This window comes from Nelumbo lutea, chromosome 1 (genome assembly GCF_056320005.1).
Source record: "Nelumbo lutea isolate HS-2025 chromosome 1, American lotus-T2T, whole genome shotgun sequence".
Taxonomy (NCBI): Eukaryota; Viridiplantae; Streptophyta; class Magnoliopsida; order Proteales; family Nelumbonaceae; genus Nelumbo; species Nelumbo lutea.
In genome coordinates, this window is record NC_142684.1 from 80,740,687 (window position 1) to 80,766,389 (window position 25,703).

At 43.1% G+C, this 25,703-nt stretch overlaps 1 protein-coding gene across 1 annotated transcript; it reads left to right on the plus strand.

Moving 5' to 3' along the window:
• Positions 1–7,435: 7,435 nt before the first annotated feature.
• Positions 7,436–8,239, plus strand: LOC148875665 (uncharacterized). Its single transcript, XM_088965260.1, has one exon. The coding sequence runs from the start codon at positions 7,436–7,438 to the stop codon at positions 8,237–8,239; it is 804 nt and encodes a 267-aa protein (XP_088821386.1).
• Positions 8,240–25,703: the final 17,464 nt, after the last annotated feature.

Sequence of the window (25,703 nt, forward strand, 5' to 3'; positions counted from 1 at the left end):
ATTAAGACAGGACTAAACCCACCTGCAACATATACCTTTTTCTTTAGGGAAATTTTCTTTTCCCAATATTTTCATGGCTTCTGCTAAGATTTAGATTTTTTGTTTTTGATTCCAAAAATGTTTCTGTATGCATATTTACTTTCGATAGATGGCTAGATTACTAATGGCTTGGATTAGAACATTATCTTTCATATTTTGTGGTGGTGGTGAATTAACTTCCAATCTGTCATTTCTTGAAAAATAATGTTAAAAATTGAACTTGTTGAACTGCAAAGCTACTATTCATACACACAACATTTAGGTAACAAGTGTGACTACTGTAGGACTATAACAGGAATATCATAAAATTTGATTTCCCATTACCTGATGCATGCAACTGTGGAATGATGAGATTCTATGGTGAAATTTGTAATCTGACATTAAGAGGAGAGAAACTTAGCTGGTTGTTTATGGATATCTTTTTCTTTTTTAACTATAAATGTCCATGTTGTTCCTCTCATCTTTCATTATCCAACCTTTAGTATTGTGTTCTAGTTTGCCATTTCCTTTATATTACCAAGAATGTTAGAACACTTCGATTTTCCAAAGAACTTCTGATTCACTTGGTTCACTATTTTCATTGATTTAATTTGTGCATTGTATTAAATTGGTCAGGAAAGGAACTGGTACTATTAGTGCAGCAGGTGGTAGAGGATGGGGTGGAGGTGGAGGTGGAAGAATATCTCTGGACTGCTACAGCATACAAAATGTAAAGATCACTGTGCATGGTTTGTCTTGACTACAGAAATGCCATATACATACATACATAAATTTATACGTACACACGTATTTCTGATTACCTATCATAAAAGGGTAAATTACAAGCAGCCACCCTGTACTTAGGGGCTAGTTACACTTAGCCCCCCAAGCTTCGTTTTGTGATAAAGACCCATTTGTTCTTCTGGATTCCAGCACTTTGCCCCCATTCCATCAGTTAACTTCACAGAAGTTTCCCAGCAGGGGGCTAAGTGTCACCACCCCCTAAGTAGTTCTTTACTGAACCTTGTGGTTTCACCAAAAAGTTACATGTTAGAACTTGATAACTAATCTATTGATTTACTTAATTTGATCTATTTGTAGCTTTAACTCTGGTAGTCTGATTTTGTAAATTTGTGGTTTTTGGGTATTTGTTCTGTACTTCCTTGTTTTGAGCTTGTTGGGTTGGATCTCGTCTGTTTGAGAGCTTTTTATTGTATTATGTCCTTATTTTCATATTTTATTATATCATTTATCTAAAATTGGTTTTCAGCAAAACTCACAAAGCATGGTGATGTTAATTTTAGTACTCTAATGGTGCTGAGAAGGAAAACTAAAGAACTAAATTTTACTATTTCAAAGGTTTGTTACTTTGTTATGTGTTGCACTCTAACCATTCACAGCCATGGTGCAATTTATCTTTGCCTATGGGTCTAACCTTTTTCATCTTTTCTGAGAAAACTTGAACAAATATTATCTGAAAGGAGGAATGGGTAGGTTTGTACTCATTAGGCTTCCAATGCCAATGTTTTGCTTTGAATTCGGGAAAGTGTTTTTGGGACCAAACTAAGCATGCTCATGTCATCCAATAATGGAGTTGTGGCCTGTGGGTTGGGTTATAGCTTAGACATGTAAAGAAAATGGTATATGATCTTATATTCACTTTATATGTAAAATTTGTCTTCTATAAAAGAAGAAATGATTAAAATACCTAATTTGTCTATGCATCTAGGACCATGCAGCAATCTGCTATCTCCTATGATATCCACAACAAAATCCCTAAACTCATCTCTGGTCAAGGCTCAAGATACAACAAGCAACTTATGTAGTAAACTTTACAGCCTTCTCTGGGGTATCAGTGAATTTGGATACTATCCCTTGTTTTCTCTTTCTTTTGCAGGAAATGGACTTGGTGTTTCCCTGATGGTCCTTCTAGCCATGTTGCAGACAGTTCATGGTTTTGGAAATGGGTGGACTGATGCCCGCACTACATTCTATGGAGGTGGTGATGCTTCTGGTACAATAGGTAAGAACAAGATCATATCCCTTCCAAAATCATCTTTTGTTCTCTAAAAATGTCGTCCTGGTTTCTCTGTCATCCTCTCATCTCAATGTTTCAGTTGTTGAAGGTGGAGCTTGTGGGTATGGAAATCTATATAGTCAATGGTTATGGAACAAATACAACTGCACTAAGTACTGCTCTGTTCAACAACGGGTTGAGTTGTGGAGCTTGTTATGAGATCAAACGTGTAAGTGATCCCAAATGGTGTTTACCAGGATCCATCATTGTTACTGCAACAAACTTCTGCCCGCCAAACAATGCTCTCCCAAACAATGCAGGAGGGTGGTGCAACCCTCCCCTAAAGCACTTTGATCTTTCTCAGCCAGTCTTCCAACACATTGCTCAGTACAAAGCAGGGATATCCCTGTTCAATACAGAAGGTATGATCTTTCTGCTTGAGCTGTTTGATGATTAAAGTAATCATTTAAGCTAACTATGACCATAACATTTTTTTTCAATCTTCCAGAGTAATAGAAACCCATTTTCTCTCTGTAGCTTCCACAAAATCCCTTTTCTTCCCATTGCTTAAGGCTCCCCAAACCTTAAGGCATAAATCCATAACAGTACGGTTCACTGGCTCTTTCATTTAATCTCTTCAATTTCCACTTCAAAATTTAGAAGGGTGCAGGGCCTAACCCACTTGTCTGGTTAGCATTAAAACCAGAACCCCCTTATAAAATTGTAGGCAGTGTTCAAAATGAGTCATCTCCCATTAAATTAAGATTACATACATATTGTTGCCATTAGTTTAATTTGAATTTGATTTTTTTTTTGTAGAAATAGTGAATAAGGAATATATTGAATATTCATTTTCCTTTATTAGTTCTCTATCTTTATAGTTAAAATACTTGAATATAATTCTAATATTTATATGTTTTGATTTGCAGGTTCAATCAATATGTTAAGTGGATTTGCATTGGAGGATGTGCTGCATTATTAGAGAATTTGATTATTTTTTACGGACAAGTATGGATACACAAGATGCAGAATTCTGAATTCCAGCCCCCCTACTACTAGCCCTCTCCCCCCCTATAAACCACATCCTCGCCGTGAATTTGGCATCAATTCATGGTCAGGATGCATTTCCCCTGTACTTTAGGGCTATAAAATTCTGATATGGACTGATTGGTCATTCTCCCTATTTTTTAAAGTTCTTGTACTATTTATATGCCAATTGGATATTGTATTTGAACAATGTCTTTTGGATATTTTAATATATAATCTTTGAATTAATAGATTTCATTTTAAATTGATTTTTGTCACATGGTTTTCCTATATTAAACAGGTATGAAAATGCTAAATCAATAAAAAATTTCAGCTACCACAAAAATGCTGCAATTAAGTGGATATATGCATTTTTTTTTTTGAAAAAAATAGGTATATGCCGGCGGTGATGTCCGTCGGCTTAGCTCTCAACATGACCAAAAAAGGTTAGAATTAACCTAGTATAATAAAAAAAGAAAAAAAATCTAAGCCGACGGTCATGGAATTGCTTGTTTAGCCACAAACAACACATAAGGCGGCAGTCCACCTGATTAATGCTAAGCTGGCAGCTCGATGCGACTGCCGCTTCAAAGCAATTTGAACTGCCCACCTAAGGCAGCGGTCTTTTGCATCTAGCCGGCAGCTTGGACGTAAACTGACAGAGATTTAGGGGCGGACTAAAGACCGCCGCTTTAGATCAAAGCCAGTGGTCTTAAGGCCTACCCCGATTTTATTGTAGTTAATGGTCGTTAATCTTAATTTTGTTATTTGTAATGTGTTTCTGTTTGAAAATCCAGTCAACGTTCAACCTATTCATATTTACCCCCAAAATTCCTACTGCCAAGCATGATTTCATCCTGTCACCTTTACAATGTAGCCTTACTGTTTAATACATTGACCTACGCACGCCAAGTACCCCAAGTATCCCTTCAATATGCAATATTTTATGGCGGAAATTTTACTGTTGAATTTTCTGAAACCTTCATAATTTATGGTGAATATTTCAACCTTACTGTCCATTGTAGTTCTATTCTTTACCATCTCAACATTTTTTGAGCTGTTAAATGCTTTTCTTTATTGATCTTCCCCAAACTGCAAATTGTGAAGTACTATCACTTAAAAGCAGCCTCAAAAGGATCAACAACTGCTTCAGTTGACTTTGTTGCAGGGGACATCCAAACACAACCAAGCCAAGTATATCTTCTTCTCTATCTACTGTTACAACATATATTAAAACAAGGAATCATGTGAGATTTCATTGCTTCTAACAGGTATTTGTAATTTATGTAGGATGAGGAAGATACCACACAACTGGAGTGATTGAGCAATAAAAAGTTATTTTTCTAGAATGTAGAATTATGCATTTGATGCATTTTTAATATATTCTCTCACAATTCAATTTTTCCTTGGTTCTTGTGTGAGGATAGTGTTAGAACAAGTACACAATAGCATTACCATTTGCTTGGGTCATGGTTGAACTGGCCTTGGACTTCACGTGGCCGTTCAGTTATTGCCCAGTCACCTCGGCCATGTCGATGCCGCCTTATCACCTTTGTGGCATACACCGACTCTGCAACCATGACTACGCTATGCTACTTCCGTAGACCCCACCTTATCCTCTTAGCCACGTCGACTCCACGTTATACAAATAAGTACGAACAAGAGCATGAGAGGATGGGGACAACTCCGTTGGGGATTAGCACTCTATCCTGAAGACCTCGGCGGTTAACCTCATCCCGACAATCCCGGAAGCCTAATCCGATCAAGATACGAACCTTCGACTATAAAATCTCCCGCTCAAGGTAAGGGATTCCAACTTCTAGCACCCATACTATTACTCCGCTCGGACCAGCACTCTTATTGCTTGGCCCGACTACCCATCACTTTCTACTGATTTGAGTGTTGGAGTGCCTACCCAAGGATAACTCCTCGGACCTCTGACATCTTTCTTGGTCACAAATCTTGGAGTGCGACTTCATCCTTCCACCTCGGCTTCGCCTTGTTGGCAAGAACTATCTGACTGCAACCTCGGTTCGTGCACCACCTTGGGTCGAGCAACATCAAATTGGCGCCGTCTGTGGGAAACACACAAGAAGCCTTCCCTAAATTTCTCTCACCACACATTCAAGAAAGCAATCAAGATGCCTAGAAATCATTCCAAGCGTTCAACAGCACGATCCCCATCTCAGGAATCTCGTCATCGCAGCCCCCCGCACCAAGAAACTTAGCAGCCACAAGCAATGGTCGACCCTATTCAGTTCCAGGCAATGCAAGAAAAGGTTGACAAAATCCTGGCAATGATGCAGTCGCTGGGGTCTGTGGCACCGCCCACTCAAACCGTCCTCCCTATTGTCCTAACGCGTACGAAGGAAGATCTTCGTCCTGAGGACCCCAAAAAGTGCCGATCGGACAAAAAGGGAGCGTGATCCGGTCAAGAAAAGCAGAATACCGCGAGAAGATCAGTTTCCTCTGCTCAGTCTCACGAGCCAGACAACCGCAGTAGGACGCACCAGACTACGCGGGTACTAGCCAAAGAAAGGCTCGACAAACTGACACCACCCCAGGTGGTTTCTATCATTGAGTCCAATTCCATGAAAGACTCTCGACACAACCCAAGAAGGAGAGAGTTGCGCACATCGTCGTGCCATACAACAGGGATGCGGAGATCTGGGAGCTCCAACAGCGTTTAACTAAGTTGGAGCACAGAAGAGTGTGGCCCCGCCTGTGGACCAGCCCATGTAACTAGATGGCTAGCCCATCAAGAAGCCGCCCTTCATCCAAGAAATCATAGACGAGCTCTCCCCCGTCGGGTGACGGGCACCGCATCTCGACAAGTACGACGGAAGCACCGACCCTGGTGACCACCTCAAAGCCCTCAAGGCCCAATTGATGTTACATGGCGTGTTTGAGTGGTTGATGTGCAAATCTCTAGTCTCCACCCTAAAAGGACTGGTGCTGACATGGTACTCATCCCTTCCCTCGCACTCTATCGCATCGTGGGAACAACTGGAGAACCAATTTCTATCATAGTTCATAGCTAGCTAGAAACATTGGAAGACTTCGGCCAGCCTCATGCAGGTGCGGCAAAGAAAGGGAGAATATCTTAGAGACTACCTAGTGAGATTCAACACTGAAGCACTATAGGTCCAAACCTGAACCAATCCGTGGCTGTCATAGCTATACAGCATGGACTCCGCCCTTCGCCCTTCAACTTCTCCATCTCCAAAAACCCTCCCCAGACTATAGTCGCGTTGATGAAACATGCCCCAAAGTACATCAACGCGGAGGAAGCCCAAGCACAGCTGAGGGAAGAGGGAGAAAAGCTTGACAAGAAGAGAAGGGACACAGAGGAACACAAGTAGGCTTGTAAACGGATCAAATTCAAATCGAATCAGGCTAGATTCGAATTCGAAACTGATTATGAACACTAATATTCGAACTCGATTCGATATTCGACAGGTATCAAATCTTTGAGTTCGAATCCAATTTCGATTATCAAATCGAATATTCGATCGATTTGAATTCGACTAAAAAAACTAAAATTTTTAGCATAGCAACCATTCTCTAATACTGTAATCAAATTACCTTGGGAAAAGAGGCAGGGGATGGCAGTAGGCGTGGGTTCCTGGCGGAATTCGTGGGTTGCACCACAAGAAGGTGATGCTGGCAATTCACATTGAGACTGAGAAAAGAAGATGATGGGTCCCGGCAGCAATCGCGGGTTGTAGGGCGATGACTGAGAAAAGGAGATGATGATTCTTAGTCTCATTATCACTGAGACTGAGAAAAGACGGTGAATTGTGATGGGTTCCCGACTTCTCGACAGTGATTCAACGTCTCACTGTCACTGAGATAAAGACTAAGAAGAGAGAGAGAGAGAGAGAGAGAGAGAGAGAGAGAGAGAGAGATAACAAGATGAGCGACGGTGGCGATAAAGGGCGATGACCGGTGACGGACCGGCAGTGGTTGCTCGGGTGGCATCCAACGACAGCGAAGGGAGTGACGGAGGTCAAAGGGTTAGGGTTTTACACTTTTAGGGTTTTTAGAAGATGAGAGAGAGGGGGTAAGGAGGTTCAGGTTCGAATGAAATGAAAGTTCAATGAGATTTTCGAACTCATTAGTCATTATTCGTTATTTTTTTATTTTATTTTTTTAATCTTTATATTATATAATAATATAGTATATATATAATCGGTTCGGATATTTATCGGATCAGATCAATGCATATCCGAATTTGATCCGATAATTTAATCGATAAAAAAATGGTATTCGAATTCGAATTTTTGAAATACTATTTATAGGCCTAAACACAAGGCAGAGAGATCGGACCGAGACCATAAAAGATAAGATCATCGGCCCGACCGTAGACCAAGGATGCCTCCATCGACCTACCAGAACTTCACGCCACAGAACACACTGTGGTTCGAAGTTCTGATGCAGATCCACGACCGCAACTATGTTTGGTGGCCCACAAAGATGAAGACACAGGGCAACAAGAGGAATCACGACAAATATTGTGAGTTCCATAGGGACCACAGCCATGACACAAACATATGCTTCGACTTCTACAACCACGACGAGGACCTAATCAGGTGCGTGTACCTCGGTGGATTCATTGACAAGAGCGAGAAGCCATCCCAGGAAGAGCCGCGCATAGAGGGTGCTCGACAACCACCCCGGTCTCCTCTAGCTGGCGTCATCCATGTAATATCAGGAGGGATCACCGCCAAGGGAGAGAGCAGCTCGGGGCGTAAGAAGTATGCACGGTTGTGCGAGATCAATGACCAAGGACAGAAGAAGAAGAGGGAAGACCCCATCACTTTCACAGAGGACGACCTCTGGGGGGTGCAGGCCCCACATGACGACGCTCTGGTGATTACAACCGGGGTACCCAACTTCGAAGTGTGGTGCATCCTAGTTGACACAGGCAGTTCAGTCAATGTCCTCTTCGAAGAAGCATTCAAGAAGCTCGGCATCGACAAAGGCCGCCTCACCCCTATCAACACTCCCCTGATGGGCTTCTCTGGGGAGTCCCTCATGCTAACCGGGAGGATAACCCTCCCCCTTTTAATCGGAGATGGTGACATCACTGCAATGGCCATGGTAGATTTCATTGTAGTCCGTTACCCCTCATCATACAACACCATCCTCATCAAGCTGACAAACAATGCTTTGTAGGCCTCGATTTCCACCTTCCACCTTGCCATAAAATACCCGACCCAATACAACATAGGGGTGGCACATGAAAACTATAGGACTGCACGACAATGCTACCTGACCTCCTCCCGAGGTCTATGCCCTGCTGTAGAGACGCTGATGGCTGAAGCCTATGATCTACAAGACGAAGTGAAGGTGCAACATGGTTAACCTATCGAAGACCTCATTTATGTGATGCTCAATGAAGAAGACCCCAAGAGAATGGTCCAGGTTGGCTCTCTCCTGGATGACCGCCTTCGGTATGAGCTAGTGTAGCTACTGAGAGAACATGCTGACATATTCACTTGGTTGGTGGCGGACATGCCAGGGATCGACCCCAAAATCATCACCCACTACCTGAATGCCAACCCACGCTACCAACCCATCAGGTAGAAGAAGAAAAGCTTTGTTGCAGAATGGTGGCAGGTGATCACTGACGAAGTACACAAGTTGCTCGACGCAGCTTCATTCGGGAAGTGAAATACCCCGACTATCTAGCCAACGTGGTGATGGTGAAGAAGGCCAATGGGAAGTGGAGAATACGCATTGACTTCACCGACCTAAATAAAGTCTACCCCAAGGACAGCTTTCCCTTGCCGAGGATCGACCAGCTCGTCAACGCAACGGCGGGACATGGACTCCTGAGCTTTATAGGTGCTTTCTTTGGATGCAATCAAATCCAGATGCACCCAGACAACCAAGAGAAAACGACCTTCGTCACTTACCATAGACTCTACTGCTACAAGGTGATGCCTTTCGGCCTCAAGAATGCCGACGCTACTTATTAGCGGTTGGTGAATGAGGTCTTTAAGGATCAACTCAGCCAAAATGTGGAAGCCTACATCGACGACAAGCTCGTGAAAAGAAAAAAGGCTGAGCATCACCTAGCAAACCTCAAGGAAGTCTCTGACACTCTCAGGAAGTACAAGATGAAGCTAAACCCAACCAAATGCACCTTTGGGGTTGGCTTCGGTAAATTCCTAGGATTCATGGTGACACAGAGAAGAATCGAGGAAAACCTAGAAAAAATCTAGGCCATCCTCGACATGCAGTCACCCTGGACTAACAAGGAATTGCAACGCCTCACCGGTCGCATAGCTGCCCTCAGTAGAGTCATGTCCAAATCCGTAGACCGGTGCCTGTCTTTCTTTAAGGCCCTCAAGCATTCGAAGGACTTCCAATGTACTGCTGACCGATGCCTGCCTTTCAAGATCTCAAATGGTACATGACCTCGCTGCCTCTCCTCACCAAACCGAGCCTAGGGGACAAGCTGTTGCTCTACCTCTCAGCCGGGGATGAGGCCATCTGCTCAGTATTGGTTAAGGAGGAAGACTGAGTACAATGGCCAATTTACTACACTAGCAAGGTTCTCGGCGTTGTAGAGACCCGATACTCCAACCTAGAAAAATGGCCTTGGCACTAGTCACCTTAGCAAAAAAGCTTAGACCATACTTCCATGCTCACAACATCCAGGTGCTTACCGACCAGCCCCCCAAGCAAGTACTCCAGAGGCCGAAAGCATCTGGCTGCCTGATCAAATGAAGAGTGGAGCTGAGTGAATTTGACATCGACTATGCACCTCGGCCTGCAATCAAAGCCCAGTCCTTGGCCGACTTCATCGCAGAATGCATCTTCACAACCCAAGACCCGGCCTCGGCACCGCAGGTATGGACTCTCCATGTGAACGGTTCATCAAACAAACAAGGCAGCGGGGCTGGCCTCATTCTCCTTGGCTTAGATAACACAGTACTAGAGCACACCCTCATGTTCGAATTCAAAGCCTCCAACAACGAAGCTGAGTATGAAGCCCTGATTGCTGGACTTTGGCTTGCCCTAGACCTTAGAGCCCGACGAATCAAAGCATTCAATGACTCTTAGCTGGTAGTCAACTAGATCCACAACTAGTTCGAGATGTGGATGCCTACAATCACGAGCTATCTACAGAAAGTGAGGGAGCTCATCCAACGACTTGAATAGTTCAACATTCAACAGATCCCCCGAGCTGATGCACTATCAAAGCTAGCTAGTTCGTTGAAAACGACCTAGACTCCACAGTGCGGATGGACACCCTGGCCCAACCAAGCATTGCGCCAGTAACCCTCCTCGTCCTCCCAGTGTAGCACGACCCATCTTGGATGGACCCTATCACATAGTACCTCCGGGATGGTATGCTCCTAGAAGACCGAATAGAAGCCAAGAAGCTCCTACATAGATCAGCCCAATAATACCTTATCTAGGGTCAGCTCTATCACCGCTCACATACTCTCCCATACCTGAAGTGTCTTCCCCCTTCCGAGGCTAACTACGTCCTCAGGAAAATACATGAGCGCATCTGCGGAGACCACCCCGGCACCTGAACCCTAGCGCACAAGGCACTTCAGCAAGGATACTTTTGGCCGACCATGAAGCAGGATGCAGCTCAGCTCATGCAGAAGTGTGGCAGTTGTCAGCGACACTCCAACCTTCACCAATAGCCAGCGGTTCCCTTGAAAGCCGGTCACTAGCTCGTGGTCATTCGCGCAGAAGCTTCTCTCGGTAGCAGTGGACTACTTCACCAAATGGGTGGAAGCCGAAGCACTGACACACATTACCGTGCATAATGCCCAGAAAATTTTCTAGCAAGGTATTGTCTACCGGTTCGATATTCCATAAGTCCTCATCACAGACAATGAGACACAATTCACTAACCGATAGTTCGAAGCCCTCTGCACTGACCTAAAGATCGACCATCGGACCACTGCCTTGCATCAACCTTAGAGCAATGGGAAGACTAAAATGACCAACCGAACCCTACTGCTCGGCCTAAAAACCAAACTTGACCATGCGAAGGGAAGGTGGGTCGAGGAGCTGCCGAGCAAACTCTGGCATATAGGACAACTCCACAGATGGCTATCGAGGAGACACCCTTTAGCCTAGCCTATGGGGATGAAGCCATGGTACCCATGGAGATAGGTTCATCGACTCTCCGGACCGAGTTCTACGACAAAGAGCGGAACGATGAACACCTCTACGTAGAGTTAGATATGGTAGAAGAGGCGCGGGACCGAGTATGCATCAAGATGGTAGCACAATGGCAGAAGATGGCCATGTACTACGACTCCAAAGTCCGAAGATGCGAGTTCAAAACCGGTGATCTCGTCCTCCGTAAAGTCATAGTGTCCACACCAGGAGAAGGAAAGCTCAGACTCAATTGGGAAGGACCATACAAGATCACTAGAGTCCTCAGACTTGGCGCCTATAGGTTAGAAGACCTCGACGACAAGCCTGTATAGAGGAGTTGGAATACCGGAAACCTCCGAATGTACTACCAATGACTCAATATCAATAAAAAGCTCTATTAATCTACAAGTTGTCTGTTCGGCACACCGCACACACACACACCGCGCACATCACAAGGCACATCCCGCACACAACACACATCTCACACTACACATCGACTTCGACTAACCCTTGATCAGCTAGAGTCCACGACATGTAGTTCAACAGCACATTGCTGACCAAGCAAACTGACTCGGTTGTCGACAACCAGAGCCCAAAGTGGAGAAGAACGCTCAGTCATTGAACTCTGCACACCCACTGACTAATAGTTAGGTCAAAGCTAGCTGAGCAACGGCCAGCCCCTAAAGAGCCAAAAAGCTCCCGAGATAGGTAACTGAGCATCCCCAAGAGAAGAGAGCTTGGAACACACTCCGGCCATGCAAGCTGAAGACCAAAGATCTCAGCTAACTCCTGACCTCAGTCGTGATAAGACTGAGGACCACTACTTTGCAAAAGAAGAGAAGGGGAAAAGAGAGAGCAGTACACAAGCTCGGAACAAAAAAAGCATAATCCCATTAGGTTGCTAAAGTTAGTACATAATTTTGAGCTCGGTCCATTACAAAAAGAGAACTCGACAACAACAACAAAACAAAAGCAGAAAGGAAGATTCATGATAGCTCAATCCTCGGCAAGAGTATCCGTGGCTTCTTCTTCTTCCTCACCATCCCCATTCCCATCGCGTACATCAGGGCAACATCGTCCTCAACAGGCGAGGTCTCATCGTCATAGGGGTCCTAAGCCTGTGCGGCGTCGGCAATGTCAAGATAATGGCATAGCGCTCTCTTCCAGAAGACATTAAACCCTACCTCATAAGAGCTCACAACGAATTCATCCACCTCGTGCTAGTACTCCTACAAGACCTTGAACTAGGTCACCACCCGAGCCTCCCTATCAGAAGCCTCCTTCTTCAGCTGCTCCCTCTTTTCCCTTAGGTCAACAATTTGCTGCTTCAAGCTACGCACAACATTTGCCTGGTCCTCAATCTGGCTTTTCAACCCGACTATCTCCGCTTCCAACATAGCAGTCCGCTCACCAGTCACCCGAAGCTCGGCCAACAAGGCCTTCAGATTCAGAAGCTCAGTGTGTTCTTGTTAATAAAGATTCCTCAAGTGTCGAAGACGGTCAATCAACACGATCGCCGAGCAGGCATTCTTCGAAGAAAAAAACAACACACGTCAACATGAACAACCCCAACTAAGTAAAAAACCAGAAGCAAGCATGAACTTACCTTAGCCGCGGCCCGAATGAACGAACATTCTAAGGCACCACTTGTAGTTTGCCCGACCTCCCGACTAATAGCCGTTGTCATGAGTCCGCAGAGAAGCTGCTCGGGCACCCCCTCCATCTCGAGTCCATCTTTAGAGTGGACCATTCACCGCGACACATGGAGAGCCAAGCTACTACTCCCAACTTCCATCCGTGAAGAGGGAGGAACATCATATGCGTAAGCCTCCTCTGCGTCCACCACCACAACATCCTCATCGTCGCCTTGTTACCGAGCCCTCTTTTTCTGCCGGGATGCCTTCTCCGAAGACCTCGGAGGAACCACCTCTTGGTGGGGCTGGGATCGCACACCAGCTTGGATCCACCTATGTTGCCCTTCCTTCAACCTGCGGACAATCTCCTCCTCGCTCACCATCTCTACACCTGCACCAAAAAATTGGTGTTAGAACAAACATAAGCTCGAGAAAGAGATTAGACAAATAAATCGAAGCTCGGAGATAGACTGGCTTCCCCGTGCATCATCCCAACAAGAATCAACATCTCAGATCATGTGTACGCCATTACGTCGATCTCCCCAATCATGTTCAGGGCTGACCTCTCCTCCCCAGCAAGCTTGTGCCACTTGGGCTGTGGCACCTTCGTCCTCGGCTTCTACAACGCAGTTGGGAAGGACAGGCCCCTAGGATAGTGCACAAAGAAAAATCCCTCCTTCCAGTGCTTCACTAAAGATGGAGTCCCAACCAACACCTTGATATTCTTCCTAGCCGAGAAGTAGTAATAATGCTTCAGCTGAAGAAGGTAACTCACCATACCTAGGATCAGCTCGATGTCGTAGACAAAGCAGTACGACATGAGGCCGACAAAAAATCTAAAGGAGTTCGGCATCAATTGCACCGGCAACACCCAGTACTATTCAAGCACCCCAGTTACCCCTTCATGCAAAGGGAACCTCGGCTGGCTTTCAAGCCCCTCTTGTACACACAAACCTCGCCTAGGAGAGCATCCATGGGCCTCTCACTGAACTGCGGACACCTCATCTTAAACTCCTTGGGAATACCATACAGGGCTTGAATTCGAGCCATCTCCCCGGGAGTGAAACTGCAAGGGGTGGTTTCGAACCGATGACCAACTCGCGTAGTAAGCTCTACCTCCATGCTCGATGGACCAACCCCGGCCTCCTTGGCCTCGACGAACCTCCCCGACTCTACCCCCTCAAATTCCTTGGCCTCAGACTCATAATTGGAACCACTAGAACTGGAAGAAGACTCGGAGGAAGAAGAGGAATTAGAGCAGACACCGAGCACTGCCAACAACCCCTTGCCGAGCTCCCTAAGTAGTCCCTCTCACAAGTGACAAAGGAGAAATGCTCTCCCCCCTCCTATTTATAACACTTGGAGGCGTGAGTCAAAGCCAGATCTACGGTAAGGATTGAGCACCACTCTGACGAAGCCCAGGAAGACCAATCGACGCGACTATCATCACACGCGTGAAGCCTTGGGAACTAAAGTGACGCTCCTAACAAGTAGTTTCGAAGATGGTACAAGCATTAACTACACCGTTTCGCTCCAAAGCACCAGCCCAACCAAGTCTATAGACCTCCTTGGTCCACTCTAAAGGACCGGTTCGACCAAGCCCTTGGATCTCCTCGACACACTTGATGATGAACATGACACGCCTCGGCCCTCGACCGAAGAGTCCATGCTACGCCCTGACTGGGCACTCCTCTCTTTGACTTTGGAACTGGGGGAGTGGTGTTCGGATTCCGAAGTTACAAACCTAAGTTCCTCAGCCAAAGACCAAAGAGCCCTTCTGTGATGCAACGCAGTTGAGCACCAAATAAGCTCGGATTCCGAACACGACTGCACCTTACCTCGGCCGAGCACTCCTCTCCTCGACTTTGGAATTGGGGGAGTGGTGTTCGGATTCCAAAATTATAATCCAAAATTCGTCAGTCGATGATCGGAGAACTCTTTAGCTACATCCCACATTGCGCAGATTCTGAATGTTGACAAGCGTCGAGGAATACTATGTGGACCAAACACTCAACCAGACTTCAACTTCGAGTTCCTCAGCTGAGAACTAAATCTCTCTCCTGTGCTACACTTCAGCCGAGCACTTTATTCCTTGACTTCAGAGCTGGGAGAGTGGTGTTCGGGTCATGGTTGAGCTGGCCTTCGATGCCACATGGCCACCCAGTCACCTCGGCAATGTCGGCATCGCCTTACCAGCTCCACGGCATACATCGACTCTGCAGCCATGACCGCGTTACGCTACTTCCATAGCCCCCACCTTATCCTCCCAACCACATCGACTCCACGTCATGCACATAAGTACGACCAAGAACAGGAGAGGATGGGGATAACTCCGCTGGGGATTAGGACTCTATCCCGAAGACCTTGGTAGTTAACCTCATCCCGACAGCCCTGGAAGCCTAATCCGATCAGGATACAGACCTTTGGCTATAAAAAGGTATCTCTCGCTCAAGGTAAGGGGTTCCAACTTCTATTACCCATACTGTTACTTTGCTCAGACCAGCCCTCTCATTGCTCGGCCCAACCACCCACCATTTTCTACTGACTTGAGCATCAGAGTGCCTACCCGAGGATAACTCCTCAGGCCTTTGACATCTTTCTTGGTCACAGACCTTGGAGCGCGGCTTCATGCTTCGACCTTGGCTCCGCCCTGTTGGCAAGGACTATCTGACTGCAACCTTGGTTTGTGCACCACCTCAGATTGAGTAGCATCAGATACTATAACTGGAAGAAGAATCAAAGGAAGAAGTGGAAGAACAGAAAGATGAGGAAGACATCTTACCGAACTTGAAGCTGCGGAATTAGAGCAAACATCGAGCACTGCCAACAACCCCTTGTCGAGCTCCTTAAGCAGTTCCTCTCACAAATGACAAAGGAGTAATGCTCTCCTCCCTCCTATTTATAACACTCGAAGGTGTGAATTGAAGCCAGATCTATGGTAAGGATTGAGCACCTCTCTAATGAAGCCCGGGAATACCAATTAGCGCGATTGTCACCGCACGGGTAAAGCCTTAGGAACCGAAGCGATGCTCCTGACAAGTAGTTTCAAAGATGGTACAAGCATTAACTACACCGGTTCGCCTCGAAGCACCGGTCCAACCAAGTCTATAGACCTCCTTGGTTCTCTCTAAAGCACTGGTTTGACCAAGCCCTTGGATCTCCTCGATGCACTCAACGACGAACTTGACATGCCTCGGCCCTCGACCGAAGAGTCCGCGCTGTGCCCCGAACAGGCACTCCTCTCTTTGACTTTGGAATTGGGGGAGTGGTCTTCAGATTCCGAATTTACAAACCTAAGTTCCTCAGCCAAGGACCAAAGAGCCCTCCTGTGATGCAACACAGCCGAGCACCAAATACGCTCGGATTCTGAAGATGACCGCACCTTACCTCGGTCAAGCACTCCTCTCCTCGACTTCAGAATTGGGGGAGTGGTGTTCAGATTCCGAACTTATAATCCAAAATTCCTCAGCCAACGACCGAAGAACTCTTCAGTTGCATCCCACATTGTCCAAATTCCGAATATTGACAAGCACCGAGGAATACTAAGTGGACCAGACTTCAACTTCGGGTTCCTTAGCCGATAACTAAGGCTCTCTCCCACGCTACACTTTGGCCAAGCACTTTATTCCTCGACTTTGGAACTGGGGGAGTGGTGTTCGGGTCATGGTTGAGCTGGCCTTGGACGCCATGTGGCCGCCTAGTCACCTCGGCCATGTCAGCACCACCTCACCAGCTCCGCGACATATACCGACTCCGTAGCCATGACTGCGCTATGCTACTTCTGTAGCCCCCACCTTATCCTCCCAACCACGTCGACTCCACGTCATACAGATAAGTACGACCAAGAACAGGAGAGGATGGGGACAACTCCGCTAGGGATTAGGGCTCTATCCCGAAGACCTCAGCGGTTAATCTTATCATGACAGCCCCGGAAGCCTAATCCGATTAGGATACGGGACCTTCGACTATAAAAAGGTATCTCTCGCTCAAGGTAAGGGATTCCAACTTATAGCACCCGTGTTGTTACTTTGCTCGGACCAGCCCTCTCATTGCTCGACCCGACCACCCACCACTTTCTACTGACTTGAGCATCGGAGTGCCTACTTGAGGATAACTTCTCTGGCCTCTGATATCTTTCTTGGTCACGGATCTTGGAGCGCAGATTCTTCCTTCCACCTCGGCTCCACCCTATTGACAAGGACTATCTAACTACAACCTCATTTTGTGCATCACCTCAGATTGAGCAGCATCACCATTCTATGATGATAGTGTTTTGACTAATCAGGGAACCAGAGGAAAAAAAAGTGAATTGCAATTTGATAATGTATTATTTGTGACATTAAATCCTTTCCTAATAAACTAAACCCCAAAAATAAATAAATAAAACATTGTTCTTGATCTAATTCGAGATAGGATTTTGTTTGTAATAATTAAATGGTAATCTCAAGCCATGAGATCCCATATTTAATTACAGTTAAGGTCAATAAATTGTCATTATTGTAAACATTTAGCTTTCATTTTAATAAGTAAACTTACTTACACCTCATTATGTGTAAGTAAAAGTTCCCTTCTCTTTTTCCATTCAAATATCTGATTGTGTCTTCCTTCATGTATGCACTTGTTGTTGTTGCAATTTATAATGTGTGAGATCTGCTCAGAAGATACATTCTCCTTATAAAATACTTGGCTTTAAAGCCAAGTATAGTCCTAATGATTGCAACATTTTTACGTTTTTTACTCTTCCATCCCTGCTTCTGCTTTTTACTTCACAATTAAATATCGTGACCAAGGCTGGATAATGTCTCTGGGCTAGGAAGATGAACAGATTGATTTGCCTCCTTGTTTCAGATTCCACCCGACCAACAAAGAGCTTATAACTTACTACCTGTCCAAGAAGGTGGTTAACAACAGCTTCTGTGCTAGAGCAATTGGAGAGGTGGACTTGAATAACTGTGAACCTTGGGATATACGGTACCATGTAAGTCTTCTGAAATAGATTTTGTCTCTCCCTCGTATTTGTTTCTGCTACGTTTCAACTTTAAGATCTGTGCTTTGATGAATAAAGAGTGAGCAAAAATGGGAGAGGAGTGGTCATTCTTTTGTGTTAAAGGTAGAAAAATCCAACTGATCTAAGCACGAACAAAGCTACTAAAGCCGATAAGGAGATATATAGAGTGAAGACACTTTCAAAGCGAAGAAAACCCTAGAAAAGGAAAAGGTCCAAAAGGAAAAAAATACCTATGCACGATTTTAAAATAGAGGGAAAGATTCTCTTTATAACCTTCGAAAAATAGTGAGAGTAGGGATCTTCCTCTGCTTTTTCTTTTTATTCTTTCTTTTCATTTTTTGGCATTTCATTGTTGACAACGTTATTGTGTGGTCTTTGATTAGTTTTTTTTTTTTTGGCAAATTTTTTAAACTATCCCTACTACTTAATTAATTGACTAACTTTTTACCCTTACTGTTTAATTATTGTATTGCACCCTCTTAATGTTTTTAATAATTATCATCACCGTTAAATTCTAACAGAAAGGATGAAATACCAATTTTACCCTTTCATTAAATCATGTTCATATTTCAAACATATTTCCTTAAACTCGCCATTGTAACTATTGATCTCCACCGAACCAAAGACCCACCTCATACACCCAAACACAATGTAGGTGGTGCCACCTGTATCGTTGGTGGAATCGGCCTACCTGAAGCCAGTTGGTAGGGTCACTCCTCTCTCTCTCTCTCTCTATCTCTTCTTCCCCTTCTTCTCCTTCTTCTTCTTCGGTCAGTCTGCCCTCCTTAATTTGCTCCACCTGTCGCTGCAACTCACAACAACGACAGTTTTTCCTCCACTAGATCGCCTTGCAAGGATTCAAACCCACTATAGGTGGGATTTATTGAAGACCCACCTCATGCTCCCAAATCCTCTATAGAAGGCACCACCTGTATCGTTGGTGGAACCGACCAAGTCAAAGCTAGTTGGTAGGATCGATCTTCTCTCTCTATTCTTCCCCTTCTTCTCCTTCTTCTTCCTTGATCGGTCTACCCTTCTCTGCCCCACCCGCCGCTACAACTCACAACAGTGGTAGTTTTCCCCCCACTAGATTGCCTTGCACCAGTTTTTCCTCCATAGAGATTCTCGTTGACGGTGCAGAAGACCACGAATAAACAACTAATGCCACTGTTCCCGTTCTCGTTGGCAGTGCAGAAAACCGTTGGTAAGCCCTAGGGAAGGTGATGATCTGGAATCTCTATTCTCCAGTGACATAAAAACAGAGTTGTGTCAACCTCAACAACGCTATCATTAGAGAAAAAAAAAGTAGAAATTTAACGGATTCATCGGAACAGATGGGTTTCCCAGGATGAAGAGAATTCTGATGTAGACTTTTGGTGATCATGTCCATCAATGGATTGTAGATGTTGACGCACACGAACCGGGAACCAGGAAGCGTAGCTTGCAACCTCAACACAAGAGCCTAGAGCTTGGCGTTATACACCTGGGAGTCCTGATTTTCTTCATCATTGCAAGTCCTTTGCAGTAGATGGCCCCCCGACATTGGTAGTATGCTTCCCGCCGTCAGTTGCACCGGTAGACACCCGATCAATGGCAGCCCTGATATTGAGAACCTTCGTGCTCCCATGCTATAAAGTCTTTGCATTAACACAAGTTAACCAATTCATATCATATGTCATTGGAGGATCAATATTATGAAAAGGTTGAGACAGAGAAATAGAGATTGAATGTAACTTGTCACCTACCATAACGAAGGACTCTAAGTTTTGGAGCAAAAAATCATGGTATGATGGAAGCGAGAATTGACCCCTCCTTGTTGGTAGATCGTAGAAGTAAAATATCATATCATTAGTCTCGACACCAGTAGCAAGCAAAGCGTCTTCCACTATGCAACTGGTAGCCTCCCTCCTGATGTACTCTGCATTCGAGCCAAGCATTGCTCGAAGTAGCACAACTAGGTCAACATGTGAGCCACATCGAAAATGGTTGCCGTTAATTCATCTATCCCTGTGCTAGCTGATGGGATGAGAATGGAGAGTAGAGACTAATCAGGACCGACCCCTAGATTGACTCCTCTAGCTTCAATAATCCCACCACTGCCGAGTGGGTATCCTTATCCCTCATTCTCTCTATCTCTCTCACTTCTGATGCTCTGCCACCGCTGCTACCTGACTTTCAAAAGAGGACGAAGGGCAATATTGGGTTTTGTCGAAACATTAACGGATGATAATGACAGGGGTAGAGTTAGTCAATTGTCATAAACAGTAGGGGTGGTGCAAGACAATAGTTAAACAGTAAAGAAATTAGCTAAACAGTAGGAATAGTTTAAGGAAATTGCCCTATTATTTTTCCTCCTTTCGTTCTTTCTTTACAAAACGAGTGGGTGATATGCAAGGTGTTCCACAAGAGCTTAGGTGACAAGAAAATTCAAGTTCCAGGGATAGTAAGATTGAGTTCCTTGGTCGAAGAATTGGCTCCATCTTCTTTATCTCCGTTGATGGATTCTTCTCCCTATAACAACAAGACTAGATAACCAGTGGCTGAGAGTCTTGAGATAGCTAAGTTGACCTGCTTCTCCTACCAAATGGAGGGTTAGAGAGACCAGGAAGAGATGGTATTTCTTTTGTCCCTACTGTTAAGTTAAACTTAAACGTATTTAGGCCCGTAAGTGTATTTACCCATGTGCTTTTATTTCTCAAGTAAAAAAGGAAATGACCATTTTAACTATAAAAGTTCATTATTAAAAAGGGCATTTTTGTCCTATTTAAGTATTGGAAACTTTCCCCCAAGTGGGAAAGTTATTTACCCACCTAGGAGATGGGTATCACTTACCTAGGCTTCCCTTGAAGTTTATGACAATCATAAAAACCTCCCTTATATTTTCATTGTAACAAATAGCTCTCCTAAACTTTTGAGAAACTCAACAAACCCCCCTTCCGTCACTAACCTATATAGAAAACGTCAATTGATGCATATTTTTTTAAATATCGATTTTACCCTTTTATTACTGACCCAAATGGAAAACATCACTAACCACTCGTGCGGCAACGACATTGGTTCCATCGCTTCTGTTGAGATCAAGGCAAGTCTTTGTGTTATTCCTTCCCATTAGCCAAGTCAGACTCAGACCTGTTAGAATAATTCTTTTGTTTTAATGGTCTTGCAATAGACCATTCAATTCCAATATGTTCACAGGGCATTCAAAGCCATGAACGTGTTACCTTGATGGGAAGGTAATTGTTCCTTCAGATGGCTATAAAAGGGAGGGTCTCCAACCCTGTGCAATCTATCCCAATCCGTAGACAGTCTCTCCCATTGAGTAGATAGTTGAAACAAGGTTGAAGTGATCTCCCAGATAGTTGGATCAACTATGGCTTCTTCAAGATCACCGGTTTCAAGTAAGGATTATTTTCTGTTATTTCAAGAGCAAAGGTTGATACAAATTTAACAATTGGTATCAGAGCCAAGGTTGCTCAACCTATGGATGAGAAACTGTAAGATTACAGACTTACAAATAGAATTTTAGATTCTCATTTGTTTACGATTTGACCGGATTCCGGCGAGGTAACCAGAAGGGAATGGTCGACTTTTGGTCACTGTCCATTCTCGACCAATTTTCGGCCGAATGGTGGCTTGAAATGGAAAGTATACAGCAGCCTAGATGTTGCTGTTTTTCGGGCTGTTTAGTCCCAAAACGGGCAAAGAAGATGACGGGTTCAAGGGTCGACCCGAACCCGAAAAGCCTCGCCCATTTTGTACTGCCATATCCTGGCAAGTTCATTAGTCTTACCCGACGAGTTCTCTGAGTAAACTCGCTATGTCAATTCGGCAAGTTCCTATTAATTTTGACTATCCGGTTTGACCTGCCAGTTTACCTATAAAGACCATCCAATTCATGTGTTTATACATATTGGATTTTTTTGAAACTTGTTACCCCTTAAGTTTTTGATCTCTTGAATCCATAAATGTTGATCCCACACTCTGATTATGTTTAGAACCCTACGATTCATCCCTAGTTTGGTAAAATCTGAAACTTTGACTGGCCGGTTTAGGGACTATATTAAACCACTTTGATCAAAATTTTTTCTCATAATCTTATATTGGTCTAAACTACATTCTGGTAAAATTTTATGAATTTTGGAATTCATTTAGGCACTAGTTCAATGGATTTAGTACATATTGACCCTAATTTATTGTTATTATTATATTATTTTGATTAGTATTCATTCTTACAAATCCAAATTATGATTATTGCTGATATATGATCTTTTGCTTCACTATACCTTTGAATTGTCATGTGCCAAATCAATTCAAAACCATTAAAATTGGATAAATCTTGTAACCACCAAAGTGGTCAGATTTTGAAATTTTGTATGGCGTTCAAGTGGTTGGTAATTACCCATTGACAAGTTGCATTGTGTTGCATCAAAATTGTGATTGCACCCAAAGGTGAGTCATTATTTTGTGCAAACCAATAGGACAAAATGTTTTATATAAATGACTTAAATAACAAGGATTTATACCCAAAGGTGTAAATTCTTGAAAATTTATGATGTTCATGTTGATCAATCTTGTGGAGATTTTTTTTTTCACCATAAAGGAGATAATAAAAAGGGGGGGGGGGGAGAGAGCATTTGCATATTGTATTTATGCATCTTATGGCATGATTTTAACTTAACATGCATGAGGAATCAAGATGCAATATAGTGAGCATGTTTTCCTTTTCTTTTCGGCCTTGAATACTGCTACAATTCTTAGCTATTTGTCTGGTATTGAAACTTTGAATGGTTCAAACTTCTCTGACTAGAAAGAACAAATAGAGATAGTCATGTCCATTCTCATGATCGACTTTGTTCTAGTAGAGGATGAACCTCCAAAGCCCACTGATCAGAGCACAAAAGAGGAAAAAGATAAGCATGAAGATTGGGTGAGAGCCAATCATATTTGTTTGATGGTAATGAAATGGACAAGTTCAAAGAATATTAGAGGTGGTATCCCAGATAAGCTAGCTGCTAAGAAATACATGACTAGGGTTTAGGAGCAGTTTGCTGGCTCCACCAAAGATTTCGATGGTTCCTTAATGACACAATTAGTAAATTCGAAATATGAGGGTGTGGGAAGTGTAAGAGAACACATACTTCACATGGTTGATCTTACTACCCAAATGAAAAGCATAGAGATGAATGTGGATGATGGATTTTTTGTCCAATTTATTTTGAATTCTCTCACATATCAATTTGATCAATTGAAAGTCAGATACAATGCTTAAAAGGACAAGTGGATCCCTAGTGAGCTGATCTCCATGTGTGTACAAGAAGAGGAAAGGCTGAAGAAAAGTAAAGTTAATAGTGTGAATCTTGTTGTACAGACACCCCGAGGGCCAAATATGAAAATGTTTTTCAAAATCCAAATGAATGTTGGAAAGTTCAAGAAATTTAGGGCGAACAACCCTCAAGGGTAGAAAAGAGGGAAAAGTGGAGTCCAGTGTTTTTACTGTAAGAAGATGGGGCACATGAAGAAAGATTGTTTAAAGTTCAAAAAGAACATGGGGAAGAAAAGTACCTTGCTAACTTATATAGTTTCTGAATCTAATATTGCTGATGTATCTTCTAATACTTGGTGGATTGATACTGGGGCAACTCTACATATTTCAAATACTATGTAGGGCTTTCTCAACAGCAAGAGGTTAAGTGATGGAGAAAGAGATTTAGTGATGGGGAACGGTGTCAAAGCACGAGTTGAAGCAGTTGGAGTCTATAGATTGATTTTAGACACCGGTTTTGTTTTAGACTTAGAAGATATTATTTATGTATTTAATATGAGGAGAAACCTTTTGTCAGTTACAAAACTGGATGCTCTGGGTTTTAAGTTTAATTTTGGAAATAGTGTTTTTAGTTTATTTTCTCAATCTCGTGTTGTTGGAATTGAAACATTATGTGATGGATTATATAAATTGAATCTTGATACTGCATATGCTTCATCTCTTTTATCAATGGATGCATATAATGTTTTCGGTACAAAATGCTGCATTATTAATGAAAATTCATCAATGTTATGGCATAAATGGTTGGGCCACATTTCTAGAGAAAGAATTGAAAGGTTGATAAAGGAAGGATAACTAAAGAAGTTGGATTTTACAAATTTTAACACATGTGTAGAGTGCACTAAAGGTAAAATCACAAAAGGTAAAAAGAAGGAAGCCATGAGAAGTTCAGATCTTTTGGAACTAATTCATACTGACATTTGTGGGCCTTTTCCTATACCTGCTTGGAATGGTGAAAAATATTTTATTACTTTTATTAATGATTTTTCTCGTTATGGTTATATTTATTTGCTGCATGAAAAGGCACAAGCTTTGGAATTCTTCAAGATGTACAAAGTTGAAGTTGAAAATTAGTTGAATAAAAGGATTAGGGCAGTAAGATCTGATCGTGGAGGAGAGTATTATGAGAAATTCTATGAATTTGGGCAACATTCAAGACCTTTTGCCAAGTTTTTAGAAGGTTGCGGTATTATTGCACAATATACTAAACCTGAGACTCCCAAATAAAATGGAGTAGCAAAAATAATAAATCGCACCTTGAAGGACATGGTAAGAAGTATGATATGAAATTCTACATTGCCAGAATCCCTTTGGGGAGAAGCTTTAAAAACTGCCACATATATCTTGAACTGTGTACCTAGGCTAGGATATATAAACCCCAAGAGAAGAAGTTAGATCCTAGAACAGTGAGTTGCCATTTTGTAGGATACCCTAAAAGATCTAAAGGTTGCAGGTTTTATTGTCCATCATGTCCAACTTGAATTATAGAAACTGGAAATGCAAAATTTATTAAAGATGGGCTTGTTTGGTGATGATGTGTCTACTCAACACATTGAATTTGAGATGTCTAAATTAGTTATTGTTCTAGAGTCCCAACGTTATGTCTTGCCTATTCAAAATGAAGAAGCAGTGGTCGATGATCATGTAAGGGAAGATCCACACTCTCCTATGGAAGTTAATGATCCTCCAATAGAAGAAGTACCATTGAGGAGATCTCAAAGGGTGAGAAAACTAGTTATTTATGGAGATTTCATTTGTTATCTATAGGAGTGTGATTTTGATGTTGGCTCTAAAAATGATCCAACTATGTACGAAGAAGCCATCAATTGCCAACAATCATCTAAATGATTAAGTATTATGATTGATGAGATGGAATCAGTGAAGAAAAATGAAGTTTGGAATCTTGTAGAATTGTCTGATGGAGCGAAAGCAATTGGTTGCAAATGAGTGTATAACGAGATTCAAGTGGCAGTATGGAAAGATATGAAGCGCGATTGGTAACAAAGGGTTTCACTCAAAATGAAGGTATTGACTACAAAGAAACCTTTTCTCCCATCTCTAAGAGGATTCCTTCAGAATTGTCATGGCTCTCGTGGCTCATGAAGGTATTACATGAAGGTATTTACAAAGAAACATTTCTAAATGGTGTATTACATGAAGGTGTATACATGATTAAACCTGTAAGGGTTTGAAGTGGAAAGCAAGAAAAAACTTGTGTGCAAATTGAAGAAATCTATTTATGGCTTAAAGCAAGTATCAAGACAATGGTACATAAGGTTTGATAAAGTTATCACCTCTTTTGGCTTAAAAGAAAATGTAGTAGATGACATCTATCTCAAGATTAGTGGAAGCAAGTTTATTATATTGGTCATTTATGCCGATGACATCTTGCTTGCAAGTAGTGATATGAAACTGCTTCTAGAAACTAAGCAATTTTTAACAGATAATTTTGACATGAAAGACCTAGGAGAAGCCTCCTTCGTCATTGGTATCCAGATACATCGTGATAGAACCAGGGGCATGTTGGGACTATCTCAAAGA

Bases quoted from the DNA above. Each gene is read 5' to 3' on its own strand.
- LOC148875665 (XM_088965260.1), top strand. From the start codon at position 7,436: ATGCCTCCATCGACCTACCAGAACTTCACGCCACAGAACACACTGTGG.